Here is an 18606-nt window from a genome sequence, read left to right on the forward strand (position 1 = left end):
TAACATGGTGTTTAGAAATAAAAAGGGTTAAGGCAAATAAAGTTACAATGGCATTTGTTTGTTGGGGTATGTGAATCATCAGGATAAGGAAGTTGTTTTGCCTGTATTTTGTGATGCATCTCCAAATACGTATGGAGCCATTGCTTATTTTCGTTCTCAGGATAGTTGTGGTAATATACAGCTGTCATCTGATTTATAAAAAAATAAAATTGCTCCTCTGAAGAAAATTACATTGCCTCGTTTAGAATTAATGGCAGTTTTAATCGGTGCTCGAGTTGGAAAGTATATTTTCAGTCTTTTTGAGGATTTGATCACTAAACAGGTATATTAGACTGACTCGGAAATAGCTTTATATTGGGTTAAGGGAAATGTTGGAAACAGTTTTTCGCTAATCGTGTTTTGGAAGTTCAGGAAAAAGATCCTAAAAGTTGGTTTCACTGCAGGTCTGAAGATAATATGATGGATTTAATGACAAGGGGTATATAAGTTGGAGGTTTGATTTCAAGAGAAAAGTGGTACTACAGACATTATTCATTACCCGAAAGTAAGGAATGTTGGCCTATACAGTTGAAGAAACCTCAGTTAGATTAGGCTATTGTGGAAAAGGGGATTATAGTTAAGAGTATAGTGGTAAGGTTAAGTTCAGTTGAATTGTGGAATAAATTTTCTTCATGCAATCGATTGCTTAGGGTTGTAGCTTGGTGTGTGAGGTTTATTGGTAATGCCAGGAAGTCTAAATTTCTGACCCCTACCTAAAACTAAGAGAACTTAATCAGGCTCACAAAATTATAAATAAGGCAATTCAAAAATCTGAATTTTGTGATGAAATTGCTAGATTAGAAAGCCATAATTCCTTGAATGTCACAAATAAGTTATATCAGTTAAGCTCCTTTTTGGATAACAACAGATATGTATGCAAATTTGCCAGAAGAAACTAAGCATCCAATTATTCTACCAAAAATCAATCATGTAACGAACTTACTTATAAATCATTATAATTTGAAGTATCTGCACTCAGGTTTTCAGTTGATGCATTCTGCCCTTCGTCAAAATTATTGGATTATTGGAGCACGATCAGTAATTCGTAGAATTATAAGAAACTATAATTTGCATTTGTCATCGCGGGAAACTGTCATTACAACTTATGAATGACCTTCCTGCATCTAGAGTGAATGTAGGGTGACCATTTTCACGGTCTGGGACTGATTTCGCAGACCCATTTCTAGTTTGCCATAAACGTGGCAGAGGACTACAACTAACAGAGATATATGTATTTTTGTCTGCTTCATCAGGACACCTTTTCATCTGGAAGCTGTCAGTGACTTGAATTCTAATGGGTTTATTGGTGCTCTAAAACGGTTTGTTAAAGGTAAAAATGCCACAAATAATTTAGACTGTGGATCAAATTATGTTGGTGCACAAAATGAATTAAAAATGTGGACTTCAAAAAACGTTGGGTGTTTCTTAGCAAATGAAATGTTGATATAGTAACACCGCACTAACTAACCCTTCAATTTTGATGGAGAATGCCTCAGAGGATGGATTTGAAGGTCCCTCCCCCCTCTTCCTTTATGACCAAACTACTCAATAGGGCATTCATCTCACCAGTATTTTAAGTGTCTCCATGCTGCCCAATCATTATACACTTACAGTGCATCCACATTGCACAGACATTAGACACTTACGAACACCCATGTTTTCTCTGTGATTTGAGCCTGTCCCAGAAAATACAGCAGCTAGCATTGCTAGTCACTGAGCCAATCAGGGCAGCAGCTTCAAGGAACAGTGGAAAAATACAGAATTCCAGTACTTAAATTAACCTACTTTCCATAGCTTCCACATATATTACTATGTATATGATTTGCATATGCACTGCAATGCTCAAAAAACGTTGGGTGTTTCTTAGCAAATGAAATGTTGATATAGTAACACCGCACTAACTAACCCTTCAATTTTGATGGAGAATGCCTCAGAGGATGGATTTGAAGGTCCCTCCCCCTCTTCCTTTATGACCAAACTACTCAATAGGGCATTCATCTCACCAGTATTTTAAGTGTCTCCATGCTGCCCAATCATTATACACTTACAGTGCATCCACATTGCACAGACATTAGACACTTACGAACACCCATGTTTTCTCTGTGATTTGAGCCTGTCTTAGAAAATACAGCAGCTAGCATTGCTAATCACTGAGCCAATCAGGGCAGCAGCTTCAAGGAACAGTGGAAAAATACAGAATTCCAGTACTTAAATTAACCTACTTTCCATAGCTTCTACATATATTACTATGTATATGATTTGCATATGCACTGCAATGCTAATCATTTGCATGTTCTATTGAGGTTGAGGCATGGTGCAAATTTCAAGTCTATTGGATTCTTCCTTTATACTGTTGCACTTTGGATAGACAGTAGTGTACATACATTTCACAAAATTATGAATTTCAGGTAATGCTATAATTTTTGTACATGAAATATTAACAGTGATTATTTCTGAGCCTACCACTTGGCTTCGTTTGCCTGAAATAGTAGGAAAAAATTTAGCTTGCATTTTATAAATAAAATTATGTCACCAAATCAATATCTAGCTTTCAAAAATTACAGTCTTAACCTGAATCTTCTTTTCCTGTGTTATACGTAAAAATATAAATTCACATTATCAGAACCATCCACTTATATTAGTTGAAGTAACTTCTTCTAGTAACATGGATAGCAATGAGATGTCGTGGGGAGCGATGCAATGAGCTTCCAGAAGGTTGATGCAAAAATTAAAGCCAAACAGTCTATAGGGAGTAGGTGGTAAGGTGTGTGGTGGAAGTTCTTTGCACTAATCATGTCTAGTTGAAGTAACTTCTTCTAGTAACATGGATAGCAATGAGATGTCGTGGGGAGCGATGCAGTGAGCTTCCAGAAGGTTGATGCAAAAATTAAAGCCAAACAGTCTATAGGGAGTAGGTGGTAAGGTGTGTGGTAAGTTCTTTGCACTAATCATGTCTATCAAGATAATCCAAAAGATTCTGGGGCTAAGATCTGGAAACATTGGAGGCCATGGAAAGAGGAAGTCCTGTCATAGTCTTCTAGCCATTCCCTAATTACTGCAAGCATGTTATCATGGTCGCATTGTCATGTTGGAGGGGGTTTCACCATAAAAAAAGTCAGTTAAACATGTAGATGTGAAACGTATCAGCAAGTAGAAACATATCAAAATCAATTCAGCGATCCGTCTATAAGTACAAGGGAAACAGCTGAAACAGGAAAACATCTGTCATATCAAGGCACTGCTATAACCGGCCATTGTTCTGCTGATCCGTTTTTGCAGGTAGTGCTATTCCAACATTTTGTGCTGGATGTCTACCTGTCATCCCGATAGAGTATAAACAGAGATTCATCTGAATAACAACTTTCTGCCATTACCTTGGTGATACAGTTGCACTATTATGCAAGCTGCAATTCAGCTTTCATTGATCAATCTTTGTCAACATCGGTGCTGGTACTAGGCGACAGGTACAGGCTGAAGCAAGGTTGCCACCTGTACATCCATTTTGGCATATTAAATATTGCTGAACCCCAGATGGAATTTCCAGGGGGAGTACTTGAGGGGGAAGGTCTGAGGTCTCCCACTCATCTTGCTCCACCAATATACTATCGATGTGGTTTTAGCTCAATGTGCATTTTGAATGCCCCCTTGCAGCACAGATACGATACGTTTACAAACATCCCTTGCTGAGATTCAAACTTCGGCCCTCCAATATGGCAGTTAGTGACACTAACCATAATCTCACCTGAGTGGCAAGTACTATATGACAGCTGCAGAGTCCAATATGAGAAAAATTTTACTAAATTATTGTCCAAGACCATTTCTGCAAGCTCCCTAGTTCACCTGCATGATGGGCCGATCACCACTTAGAAACTTTTGATGGGCACAGCTCACCTCCACTACATAATATTTATGGTGCTCTACAACACTCAATCAATCAAAATTAAGCTATGTTTCATTCATGACATTCTCCACCTATGGACTGATGGAAACAATTCTCATAAATCGTATGGTTTCTAAGATGCTAACACTGTGGGCTTGATGGACAATAACTAAGCTCTTTTCTTAAATTCGGAGTCCTTTCTCTATCAAGGCTATTCTTCATCTGTTTGGCATGCAGCCTCCATCATGCCTTATATGTGAACAGGATCTGAACTTCAGACATTCATTTTGTCATTGATTATTCTCGCATAACGTTCAAAATAGCTGATTCTAATAACGTGCCTAAATTCAACAATTTCGAATTTTTAAGGGAATAAGGGAAATTGTAACTCAGCCAGAAGGGCACTGGAACCTCAAATACAATGGGCTCTGGTACATTTTCTATTATGAAACATGCTACTCTTATCGCACATTATGAGTAGAAAAAAAATCAAAATTATTCAAATATAACCATGAAACATCATATTAAACAGGTCAGCTTGATATTTACAAAGTGTCCATAATGAAATTTCCCCTATTCACTGCCTACAGCCGTAATCATTTATCAGAAAAGAGTGAAACTTTGTATATGATGTAGTACAAGGATGGGAATGACAATTTAGCAAAAAGTCAAAATAGTTCCAAATATTGCCTCTAGAGGGCATATTATTGTGAAACTCACAGTACAGCTGTAAATTTTTTCAATGCCAAGCAGCAGCTGTTATAAAAACAGGAAACACTCACGGTGAAATTGTTTTTAGCCTGGTCATCATAATGACCTTCAATTTATAAAATCGCACTTTTTAGTTAAATTCCTTTGTCAAACCACAGATTCTGCACCAGCTGCTTTATGGATATTTCAGGTTTTGAATAAGTTGTATGAATGCTAAAGGACTCTACAAAAGATAAGAGAGAGCTTCAAATTTAAAACTAGCTCCTATGTTTGCTGTGCAGCACAGACTTTGTACACACCATGTCCACAAGATCTTACAGAATATCCTTGGATATTATGCATAAAACTTTCACTTGTGAGGCATTTGCTTCCACATGATTTTGAAGCTAAACTCCAGTTCTCCCTAGTGCATTTTTATTCCTGTGAGATTGATGCAGAATGGCCTTGGAATAGCTTTGAGCAAAAGTGCATTTTCACTGGACGGTGTGTAGTGGTGAATTTTGCATTCACAAAATCCACTCTTGATTTTGTATGTTCCATTACATTTCCTAAAAGCAACAGTATGGTGTAGATTTACTGCATCATTTATTCTGGGTCCATATTTCTTCTAACAGACTTCAGCAGGTTCAGTGCAATGTCAATCACCAGGCAGAAATTGTTACAGAACAAAATTGATCTGGCTGGTATAAGAACATCAGTGCCTTCCACCCACAGCCTGTATGCAAGATGAAGCTCCACCATAAATTTCACAGTGTGTTCTCAAAATACATTTTACAGGTACAGGGAGAAAAGATCAGGACATCACAAATTCGCCATTAATCTTACAGGAACAGTCCCATTGCACTAATTGTTATATATAAAATATAGTTTAAGGAAAAACCATAGGCTTAACTGTTTTTAAGTCACGTGTTATGTCAACATGCTACAAAACTGTATCAGCTACACCTCCTAAAAATCAAACTCAAAACCAAACTTCGATAAGGTGCAAGTTCTCACAGACAACTCGGATCTTCAACAGACTGTCTGTTTCCCTTGATGATCCCTCGCTGCAATAAGGAGTTAGCTCATTGGCCAAAAATGGAAAGATACACAAAAGCATGTAAATATGATTTCCCAATCCAATTAATGAAATTACATATTTATTACTTAATATAGCAGAAATACCACTATGTAACCATGCATTTAAGAGGTAATGAACATAATCAAAATGCAGATTTAGCAGCAATTTCTTATTGTTTCCTCTCTTGTTCTTTTACGCTTACTTCACAATCACAACTTCAATACACTTCATGCAGTTTGATAATTTTACCTTAATAATTTTTAAACGCAATAAATTAGGAAAGACAATAAACAATAAAATTTATAAAGCTTTTCTCTATACTAGTATGGTAAAGGCACAATTTCTCTGTGGCACAGTTAATAATAAATATAGGCAATATATATAATAATGCATATCTTACAGTTCGGTAACTGGCAGCTCATCAGGATATAAGATGCCAAGTTCTTTAATTTCATAAGTACAACCAGTTGAAAAAGATGTAACTTCATCACCTACAGATAAAGCACCATCAATAACCATAATAAGACAAATCACTCCTCGATACTGAGAATACCAGGAATCGTACAGCAAAGCTCGAAAAGGTTTCTGAAGGTCTCCACGTGGCCTGAGAAAAAGAGTAAATATTGTCGTATAAAAAAAAAAAAAAAAAAGGAAAAGGAATATTATATCTCTAAAACAAAATTTATATAATTTATTAATTAGCACATAAAAAATAATAATCAAACGGTATATGCAGAAATTACTTGCATGGTATTTAAAAATGAAGATTTTTGAAATTATTTACAATCATGAAATTATCTGATTTTTACTAACAATGTCTCCATGCGCTAGCAAAGTTTCTTTCCCAATTTTCAGTCTTTCTGTAGCACATGAAGACAATAAAGAAAAGTGTGAATTCCTTTTACTTCAATGATTAAAAAAAAATTGACTCTAGCTGAAGTCATAATCGCTAACTTTGAAATACAAAAAACTGGGAGGTTTCTTGCACTACAAGGTGATATGACTTCCAAGAAAAATAAAAAATTTCCAAATCTGATACAAAGTTTAATGTATAATTCAAGTGATTAAACTAGTTATAATTTTAACGTAAAATATATGAAAATAAAAAAATCTAATATTAAGCTATAGTTTTGGGTTAATTTCATTTGAATTTATAATATTTTTTATTAGTTTTATGCTGATGAAAACTTGAAAAGTAAATAAAAAGTTTTATCTCTCAGAATGTTTAAAGATGATAGAAATAAAAGTAATAACTTATGAGTATATAATCATGTGGATAAAATTAGTAATGTACTATTTCCAAGTTAAAGAAAAATTAAATAAAAGTATTCATTAAATAAACATTATTTAAGTCATCTTTAAATACTCTGTAATATATAAAACCACTTCAGATAAAATACAAATTACTTTAGGAAAAATGGCCTCATGTAATTTTTAAGAATCCACTACTGAAATTTTCTTTGCATATCTTTCACTTTCAATCTATCTTTTTTTTTTTTTTTTTTTTAAATTTATTTAGGTTTGAAAGATATTAATCTCAGTTTGGATAAATGAAAACGAATTTTGGAGATTAGCGGGGAGATCAGGAGATGAGATGAAAAATCGGCAGTCATTCAGCCTTACTGGGAGGGCTGGCAGTTCTAGATGCATATGAAAGCAAACAATTTTAAAGAATGTAACTTAGCACTTGACATCATTACTATCAAATGAAGGTATGCACTCATGTTCCAGTATTCTTGTTGCATATAAAAATAAATTGCGCTTACACACACTAAAAAACCATATAAAGAAGTAAGTATCCGCATTCTAAAAACTGTGGTAGTCATACAATAAAGTTTAAAAAGGAGGAAACTGAAAACTTGAAATGGATAAAAAAAGAAACCGTCAGTTACGTCTCAGGACGAAAATGAAGAAAGAGGTAGAAAAGAAACTATAAAAGACAAAATGTGTTAACTTCCTTTTGTAGTTAAATTAATCACTCATAAAATGGTTGTAAAAGGCAAACAAACATTTATTTAAAGATAAATCTTAATAACCTACACGTAACGTTTTCGTAAACGTACATAACATAACAAACGTACTTACTGCATCGTACCGTTAAACATTTTTTAAGCGTACATCATCTCAGTAAATATATTTTTTTAAAATTATAAATAGAACAACATCCAGAAATTAGCTGTTGCCATTTTCTCAATAGATATTTTGTCTAATAACAATTAAATAATTTACAATCGTGCTTACAAATGCAATTCAAAACTAGTGGAGAGATTTTCGATTTTCTTTTTGGTTCAGACTCTCTTCTCATTGAACAGACAAATAGCAAAAAAAAAATCGCCCAGAATTTATTGCATCTGAAGCCTATATGAGAAGATTTATTGGAATATTATTGCTTATGGGATATCATTCTTTACGTCAAGAAGAAATGTATTGGTCTCTTGATAAGGACATTTCTGTGCCTAATGTATTGTACAAGAATCATTGTCACAGTTGCAGTACAGGAATATGAAGCAGAATTTGCATTTAGCTGACAATACTGATAAATTATATAAGGTGAGGTCGTATCTAAACTTACTAAATAAGAAATTCCAACAATTTGGTAAATTTTTCCACGATCTGAATATTGACGAGCAAATGATTCCTTATCGAGGCAAACATTCAGGAAAGATGTTTTTATAAGGGAAACCTATAAGATTTGGATACAAAGCATGGACTCTGGTGTCATCTGAAAGATATGTGTTTCATTTCAATATTTATTAAGGTAAGTTGACAGCTCCAAAATTACCAGAATATGAAGAATTTGGGCTTGGAGGAAGTGTGGTGATAAATTTGCTCAGTGTTGTTGAAACTCCTGCCAATCATGCTACTTATTTTGATAACTTTTTTACATCCTTTCAGCTTCTCAGTCATCTAAAAAATAGAGGTTTTAGTGCTACAGGAACAATTAAGGAAAACCGCATACAAATGTGCCCATTAGAAACTGTGAAATGTGTCTGTAAGAAAGATGTGGTTTATTATGATTTTCCAGATTTTTGTGGTTTATTATGATTTATTATGATGTGGTTTATTTTAATATTAAATTAAATTACAAATAAAGTGATTTGTAGATTTATAAAACATTATACAGCTAAAACGTAATCCAGTGCTTCACTCAAAAGAAACATCGCACGAGTACAATCCTACTCACTAAACATCCGTAGTCTTATTCCGCTGACGCTGCACGAACGCAACACTCGCTGTTTCCACATGTAAGAGCATTTTTTTTTTAAATTTTCAATGTAAATTTATGTTATAAATGCACAATTTAATATATGATATTACTTTCATGAGAAAAGAATCATTCTTTATAGATTTTGCGGGTAATGGGTTAAGATCAGATTTTACTTAACCTTAAAATTTATACTGCATGCTTGTACCATATCTATTACTAACTGCACAAATTACAAAATGCAAAAATGCTGAAGGAGTTTTCCTGTGAATTCCATTTAATTATTAAGAAGATAAATATTGCAATGCATTATTTAAAGATATTTATGAATCAATGATGGAAACACTCATGTATTATTCGAACGGTTGCTGCTGATGGAACAAACACTTTAAAAAATACAGTCAAAAGTCGTTAATTCAGACACCCATAATCCGGAATGATCTATAATCCGGACCTCAAAGCTACAAACTACGCTTTGACGCATGCACATAGGCATTTACGCGTGCACGTAAGAACTTTATGGCTGCGAATATGCGTGTGCGCAAGCGCATTATACGTTTAATGTATAATGGACGGTATAAGCTAAGCTAAAATTATCTAATTCAGTTAATGTTGCAGATTGCGTTGTTCCTTAATCTTCGAATTGGATCCGGCTTATTATTTTTTGAAGACTGTTAGAGCAATTTCATAAAAGTAAGCTTGAACTTTCGATTATGTCAAATAGAATTTCTGATATATATTTACTAATATGTAAAGGATCTACAAAGCGAAAGTAAGTTTTGAAATCCAAAATCTGTTTATCAATTTCACGCTCCTCCGTGGCAGGGGGTGGGGAGAAACGCCGCGGCGCGCAATGAATTGGAAGTTGATCTGTCAGCACTATCCTTATCTTCAGGGCAGATGTTTTTATTTTATTTGGCTTATAATTCCTTACTAAATGTAGTATTTCATCTTGATGTACTCCGTCTTTGATATGATTTAAATCATGTTCCTCGTCATTATAATTCACTTCCGATAGTGAAGAAAGTGACAGAGAGGTTATTGAAAACGGAAACATTTCGATTGACAAATTAGTTGGTATTCTCGACACAGCAATTATAGGAGCATAACGAAAAAGAGTAAGGCTGACACTGAGACTAAAATTCAACAGTAAAAATTGTGGCATATTTGCCAACTTAGTAACATGTGCATCAGTAATATTCTACACGTACTTTCTCCATTACAGCCTGAATTATTTTGAGCTCTAGCAAGGTTATCTACAGAGATTTGAGAACGTTTTTTAAACAGGATACAGATTTCCACTATGTATGAATAGATTAATTTCATTTTTAATCTATACCATTTTAAGATGCAAAGTTGTGACCACAATTAAAGAATAGCTATAAACATTTAAGACACCTGGTACATGCCTTTGCAGCAAAAGAGGTGTGATGCTAACAAGTGGAGCAAATTCTTTTCTGTCAAAGTTTCGAACACGTTATGTTTTCTTTGCAAAGATGTTATAAATATAAAGAAATAACATAACATACGCATATTCACACAAAATATGTTGGATATCTTATATAAAATATATTTTTAACAAGTCATCTTTATCACAATCATGGAGCACTAGAAAGTTACTATACTAAAGATATACGAGTTTAATTTGATCAATTAATTCACTAGATATGAACTGGAATTACAGTTTTTCCCCTAAGGTTGATATTTCAAAACCTCATATCTCAAATCTTCAGAGAGACATCAAATTCTAAATCTCGAATCTTAGAACTATTCTCATCAATCATATTTTTTGAACCCTAAACCAAAAAATTGTTGAACGTTTTAAATCAAAACTTTGGAATGACTTGTACTGATGCCCTGTAAATAAGAATTAACTAAAAAAGGATTATCGTAATTTCAGTGGTACTGAAATCTTCATTTCATTTATGCTAACAGTGAGTGCTGAATTGTTTCAGTATAATTTCTATCAAAGTTTGCCAGAATTTTTAAGTAATCAGTACTCTGAGGATCACTGAAAATTTTCAAAACTATCTTTCGAATTGTCTCGATAATTTTGGACATAGATAACCTACCACTACTAAATCTAACAATTCATGTATTAATGATACAGAAAGAAAAGTTAGTTAGAACTACCATAAATAATTTATGTCACAAATACAGATGTAAATTGAAACTTTAGCTTTCCAAATTTCTACGAACAACTGGTTCAGCTGCACTATACTGCAGAATAAAGAGGGGGGGAAATCTTAGAAGCATTGGGCAGCAGTGAGCATAAGACCGGCTCTAACCTAATATATTTGTGGAGGGCTAAAAAGAAAAGGTCGTTAAGTAATATGTGAGAAAAAATCAAGAACTAAAGAGATTTCAGTATCTTGACAGAAGCTGTGTATTTGGAAAAAAGAATTTGTGTCCAGTTGACCACTCATTGCTTAATGCAACATTATCAACGAAATGAAGATTTGATGACAAAGGTAAAAGCTTTCTATTGCGAATAAGATCAATTGACAAAACACAAATTCAAAGTTTTGACCAGAATTCAAATAGTTGTCAATCCAGTGAAGTTCATTCTCTCGCCGAACCCAAAAATTTCGCCATGTTCAACTACTGGTCATGTAGATGATGAATTTTGCTTAGGATTATCAAAGCATTATAGCAAAAGATTCGAAATGGGAAAAAATTGTGTTTCAGATTCAAAGAGTATCTGTCACTGTTGTGTTGCTTTTAATACAAGTTTCTGATGAAGTCAGAAAAGGTCCAAAAGACCGTAGACTCTAAGAAAATCGAGTTCAAGGAGGAGATTAGAGTAAATGTCCTCCCTAGAGAGGCCCAAGCAGCTTAACCTTTTAACTATCATGCTCGAGATTAGCACTGGTGTTCGAAAATGTCACGCCCGAGTATTTCTCAGGGTAATTTTTTTTTTTTTGAGTGCATTGTATTGTCATACCCAAATATATATCGGGAGATGTTTATTTCGGCTACATTTGGTTTTTCCAATAAAAAAAAATTGACAATTTGTGTACCCAAATCATCAAAGTAACTTGACAGTTAAAGTGTTAATATGTGCTCGGCAGATGCCTGATGTTCTCAGAACTTGCTGCATGTGGCAAAAATTTTCATGCCCTCCTTGAAAGAGAAGCTCATAATACGACTGCTAGCAATACGTGAGAGCATAGTTCAGGAGCTCCTATCACACTCAAATGTTAGAGTCCAACCAGGCTTGCTACCCAGGTACCAGAGATGGGTGAGGGGCAGCAACCGCACCACCATGACAACTGATGTTTTCAGAGAATATAAATTCCAGATAGGTAAGGGTGGAAGAGGAAAAGGTTAAAAGGCCACAGCCCTTCTTTGTTAGTTTGTCTGCCATTTCGTTGTCATAAAGATCCACATGGGATGGAATCTACTGAAAATAAATATCTTGATGCTGAGAAATTAGGTGTGGTTTTTGTAGGACAAAGATACTAGTCTTATCGCCCAAGTAAATCCAATTACTAAGATGTTGGAGTGAGCTTCAGCTATCAGATAAGATCCATAGATCTTCAAAATTCTTCTCCACAAATATAGTTTAGAGTCCTAAATTGACAGCTATCAGTTCACTTCTGAAAATTGAACAGTGATCTGGATTACATTGATGGAGTGTCATTTTTCTTCAGAAGGTCTCAATATAAATGCCATTACCTGCATACTCAGCATTTCTGCTGCCATCTGTGAAGATCTTGGTAGAATTTTTGGGGATATTGTCTATTATTACCTCCAAGGTCAACTATCTAAGGTGGTGAGTAATATAATCTTTCTTATTTATAGGAGTGGAAAAGTTACAGCGAAAGTGAACCCCCGAGTCCCTCCAATGGGTTTAAACAGCACTGTAGTGAATGAGGCTCAACATTGCAAAATAGTGGGCTCTTGGAATCAACTAGGCCAAAAGGGACTCTTTTCTCTAGTCTTTGTCAGTTTTTAGGTACACTGAAGTTTTATTGTATTGGCCATAACTAGAGAGTTTGTTAAAGTATTTAACCCTTTGATGCGTGGTGTTTGCCACCAATTTTCGAATTTTTTTCTTTTCTTCCTTCTGAAATTTTTGAGTAAAAATCAACTGATTACTGATCTTTTACCTCTAAATAACACAAAATGACTACAGAATCATACATGTTTTAGGTCTTAGTTCTTCAAATCGGATGCCTTCTCAAATTCGTTTTCAATGAGACAAAATAACTGCCTTTTATTAATATAAACAACTTTAAATTTCAAAAGTTATTCATCGCACATCTTGATTTCTATCATAAACAATAAAAAATAGCAATAATTAAACTGCATATATAAAAAAAACCTCTCTTTATGTATGGCATTTGCTTTGAGGTTTCAGGGCGCAACCACTGCCCCACTAGAGCATTGTGTCACAATAAAAAAAAACACAAATTTCATGTGCCAGATGAAAAGAAACTAAATAACGCTGGACATATACCAGTGAAATTTAGATCCAATCAGTGTACATTTTGTAGCACAAGGAAGAAACATCATAGAAGAAGATACATGTGTGAAACGTGCAATGTGGGTCTATGCATGTACCAAAAACACAAAACATGCTTTGCACAGTGTCACAAAAAATATTTGTTCTTTAAAATTTAAAAAAAACAAAAAAACACTATATAATAAGTCTTTTTTATCCTTATTTTACTCAGTTTTTTAAATCCATGTAGCCAAACGTACTTATTATATAGGTACTTCTACTTTCACTGCTATAGAAAAATTACATAAATGTTTATTTTTTAATTTTTTCTGACGATTTAGTTCGTAAAATAATGTAAAAAATATATATATTATGCAGTTCTTACATGCATTTTTTTTAAATTCGTAAATTTCATCATTTATTGGAAACGTGCACGGAGAAAGGTAAGTTTTTTTTTCCTTCCTCCTAGGTACGTTTCCAACTTCCTAAGTCCTAGACGCACGGTGGTTTCACAGTGCGACCACCACCCACAAAACAATGGGCAAGAGTAGATTTTTTTAAATTCATATATTATTTGTCTCTAGGATCATAATATTCAATTTCTAGAGTTTTTAGTTAAAAAAATTATAAAAATAATATTGCGCGCATCAAAGGGTTAACAAGACCAGCTAGTCTTCTAGTGTGAAGAGGCCGTAAATCGGCCTCAAAAAGGGCTATTTCCATACGGTAGCTGTGCCTCAACCCAGTATTAATATGGGCAGTACTTAATTGAAGTTTTTCTAATTTCTTCAAGTTAGAATCAGAGCACAACAATAAATTGAAAACCCGAACTCGAGTTAGGATGAATGAGTGCCAAATAAGTTGGTCTGAGGGTAGTCGTGTCAGCTCCCCAATCCTTACTGCAATTTCTAATTTCTTCAGGTTGGAATCAGAGCACAACAATAAATTGAAAACCCGAACTCGAGTATAGGATGAATGAGTGCCAAATAAGTAGTTCTGAGGGTAGTCGTGTCAGCTCCCCAGTCCTTACTGCAATGTATTTAAGAATGTTTAGTCGCTTTCTACTTTTCAGAACGAAATGATCAATATGCTTGTGAATTCAGAGTCTAGGATAATCCCCAGATATTGAGGTTGCTTCTCGTAGGTAAGTTGTTGATTATTAAGCCTAATCTTAGGCTGATATTTGTAAATGTGCTTATTTATAGTAAAAAAAGTAATTGATTTGGTTGGGTATAAAACAAAGTTTCAATTCTGCATCAAAGTTTGACAAAGCTGTCAGAGAATTACTGAGTTTCAATCCTATTTCAGTTATATTAGTGTTAGACCTCCAGAGGACAATGTCGTCTGCAAATATTCCAATTCTTAAATCCAAAGAATGCACTTTCTCCATACCAGCCATATACATGGGGAAGAGAATAGGGCTAAGAACCAATCCCTGAGAGACACCTTGGCTAAGATTATAAGAGCCTGAGATAGTTTTATTAACTTTTACCTTAATATGTCTTTGCTGAAGAAGTCTTCTAATTATGATAAAGTATTTTCTCGAAGATTGTCTGTCATGCAGTTTTAAAATCAGTTTTTTCTTCCAAACTCTACTGAAGGCCTACGTGAAGTTCAAAAGTGCAGCCATTGTTCAAATCTTTGTTCAGATCCTTAAACCTACTCATAAAGTAGGTTTAAGGATCTGAACATCTCTTATGGTTTGGCAGAAATGCAGAACTTGATTTATAGTGCTATGGCATCTTCTAAAGCCACATTGTTCACTGGGCATTAATTTGTTACAATCTAGGTAACACTGAACTCATATTAAAATCATTTCCTCCATAATTTTGCAGACTGTACAAGTTAGAGCTATGGGTCTGAAATCTTCTGGTGTACATGCCTTTCTGCCTCGTTTTTTTATTGGAAGAATAAAGGCCCTCTTGCATTCAGATGGTAATCTACCTTTCCTCCAAAACATATTGCTGATGTGGATTAGTCTTTGCTTGCCTCTATGGCCAAAATGTTCTGGCATTTGTCCGTGCATGCCATCAGGGCCAGGGGATTTTCTCAGATTGATAAAAGCCATTACAAGGAGTAAGAGTGTAACTGCAGCATTTTTGTGTGAATGAATGCGAAAATTGCATAAAATTGAACTAAAATGCTTAAGGATGGGGAATTAACTTCAAAGCTCACTTATAAAAGGATTAACTATAAAATCCAGGAATTTCAAATTTTTCCCCAGATTAAAAGAGGACAGCGGACATGGACAGCAATTTCCCTCTAAGAAGGGGATTCTTTCAGTAGTTACCTTAGCTATTCAAAGACTGAGTAAAACTAGTATCCTAGGTAAAATAGCAAATCTTCCAAGACAATGGATTATGATTGTTGTTGTAAAGCAAGGGATTTACACGGAAAGAACACAAGCAGGAATTATCTGAAATAAAATTAACCAGAGGAAAACAAATTTGAAAGTATAAATTTTAAATTGTCCACATATAAGTATATTATGTACTACCCTGATGGCCATTATCTGTTCTAAAAATATAACATGCCTGTCATAGTAATTGGCAGAAATAGAACTATTTGCAATTCTGTTTCTTATTCTGGGAATGATACAGTTGCAGAGGAAAACTTGAAATGAATTAATTGTTACATACATAATATACTTTAAGAAGGAAATTAATAATTATTAAAAAGACTCATCATTGCACTGTTTCTATTTCAAAATGCAATTATATGTCAAAAATTAAGGTACTGTTTATTGAGAGAAAGTTGCAGTTAAAGTGTCAAGATGCCCCAAGGTAGGTCGCAGTTAAGGTTTTGGACAGCCGCAGTTTGGCCTTGCCCGTTATATAGCATGAACTATTACTATACATTTCAATTTGATGGTAATTTAATATTAGAGATGAATAAAAACTCTTGATAATATTTATTGACAAAGCATAATTAAACATTTCAAATGAAATACTGCAAAAGTATGGAACTTACGGAGGAATCTTTTCAATGATTGACCTAAAAATCTTCTCAATTCCAGTACCATATTTTGCTGAAACCTAAAATTAAACATTTAAATTTAAGTTAAAAGGTTTCCTTTATTTAGAAATAATTGCAATTCAAAGTCCAGAGATATGTTCAAGATGTCTTTTAAAAGCACAGAAAGTTATGTAAGTAAAACACAATCCGTTCCTAACATAGATGATATAAGCAGACAGCATCGATTTTTGAAGGGCACCAGCTATGCTATTCTCTTGAGCGTGCTTTAAGAAAAGGAATATTTGATTTTGAATTATTTATAGAACTAATCTATATCGGTTGGCAATTGAAGTGACTGTAAATGTCGCCAAAAATCGCCAACCAATTGCAATTGCTTAAAAATTCCATCATTTGATACAAAATAGTCTCAATATGAAATCTGTAATACTTCTTCATTTGTACTCGTATAATGCAAAGAAGCTCCGTTCACAAAAGCAGATTCGACTGGTAGTGAAAACAGGTTCTTCCAATGTGTCCCATTCATACGGCAAACAAGCATTGACTGCCTCTCAGAATTAAAGGTAGAAAACGTGGTAGAATGTTCCTACCTCTCTGGAGCAAGACAAATGGGGAGATTTCTCCTACTGCATTGCACGGTTCACTTAATTTTAGCAAACAACATGCTGACGTGAAACTGACTGGTCGCTGGACTGTCAGCAACACAATCACGTTTATAGGCAACTGGGGATGCGATATCATAGAAAAAATTTGATAGCACCATACAAAATATGGAAATTTGTAAACAAGTATAGACAAGGTTATCTGATGCTGGGTATTCGAGAAATACCATTCAAATTAAGACTAAAGACGCGCATATCAGCTTCAACGCGACCAGGGGACTCGATATCTTTTGAATGATTTTTTTAAAATTTAAGAACTTTCATCTACTTTTCCTGAATATTATTAAATGGTTTTGTAAGACAAAATGACAAAATGATTTCAAGCTGAAAATTTTTTTTTCCCACTAATTTTCTTTTAATTTAAATTTTTGGAAGAAATATTTTATAATTAAAATGTTTTTCTTCTCCTACAATTTGCAATGTTCCCCCCCCCCAAATTTTCTTATTGTATTTAGCACAGTGTTCTTAATAAATTTAAGGAACGATTTTGCAATTAATGCATTAGTTTGAGAAAAATTCAAAACATATTTTTACATTAAAACTTTGAAACAACTATCATCTCAATCACATTTTCACTTCAAATAATTTTTCTTTTCAGTATTTTGCAAAAACCATTCTTGTTTCTATAAAGTATATGAATTTAAATAAGCGGTAAGAATATTAAATAATTTAGTGCATATCTATATATGTTTTAGGACTTTATAGACTTTATAAAAGGCTTTATAGAAAAAAGGCGAACCGAGAAAACGCAGTTTAAAGAATATAAACTGTCTAAATGGTCATAAAATCATTTCAAATTCCTTAAAAATTTTATTACTGAATTTTAATACATATATATATACATATATATATATTTATATAATAAAACCTAGCGCTATTCAATTGGTTAATATAAACATAAATTACAATCTTTTATTTAAATCTTTGTAATGCATGTTCAAAATAATTTTAATACATGAACTAATTATAATATATTTTCTAATACATTTATAATCAATATAAATAATATTAATTTGTTGTTTTATTCTTTTTTTCAAAAAGCAAAGTTTGAAATTTTAACAGCCACAAAACATTTTATTTAAAACCCTTCAGCAGCATACATGATTTCTTTTCTTCATTTAACCATTTGATCTTGTACATAAATTGCATTTTAAATTAATTTAGGTGTATTTTCATTAATTAAGAGTTAAACTCCGATGGCGTTCGATAGCCAGGCCAGCGCAAAGGCCAATCGTCACCGTCGTGCAAATGTCTAGCAAGCGCCTTTATATAGTGATGCCTTTTGCTTATGGTTAACATATAAAATGAAGCAGTATAAGCATAATAATAAGAAAAACAGAAAGAAAGAAAAAAAGAAAGAAAATTCATTTTATCTTTTAATTTGTCTAAGTATGCAAACATTTTGTGCTTTGTTAAAACCCACACTCTATTTATTGAAGAATTATACATACATTTATGTTATAAATTGCCGCCCAACCTGTATAGTGGTTAGTGTTGGCGACTGTGGTGCCGAAGGGCCCGGGTTCAAATCTCGGAGAAGACATGGATGTTTGTAAATGCATAATGTCCATGCGGTACAGGGGCACTCTAAATATGTGAAGCGAAAGTCCTCTTGAAAGGTTGGTGGTA

The 18606-nt window shown here is 33.8% G+C and overlaps 1 protein-coding gene across 2 annotated transcripts in view; it reads right to left on the minus strand.

Moving 5' to 3' along the window:
• The window catches only part of waw (Translation factor waclaw), a 166188-nt gene that overhangs the window by 75659 nt on the left and 71923 nt on the right, over positions 1-18606 (minus strand). For both annotated transcript variants that reach the window (XM_085807117.1, XM_035366146.2), the window contains exons 8-9: positions 16313-16377; positions 6091-6294 (exon numbers count right to left, since the gene is read on the minus strand). In XM_085807117.1, the coding sequence (XP_085663243.1) occupies positions 6091-6294; positions 16313-16377 (269 nt within the window). The remainder of the gene's footprint in view (positions 1-6090; positions 6295-16312; positions 16378-18606) is intronic.

This window comes from Stegodyphus dumicola, chromosome X1, assembly GCF_044657685.1.
Source record: "Stegodyphus dumicola isolate Sdum_Otavi_A_Nest chromosome X1, ASM4465768v1".
Classification (NCBI taxonomy): Eukaryota; Metazoa; Arthropoda; class Arachnida; order Araneae; family Eresidae; genus Stegodyphus; species Stegodyphus dumicola.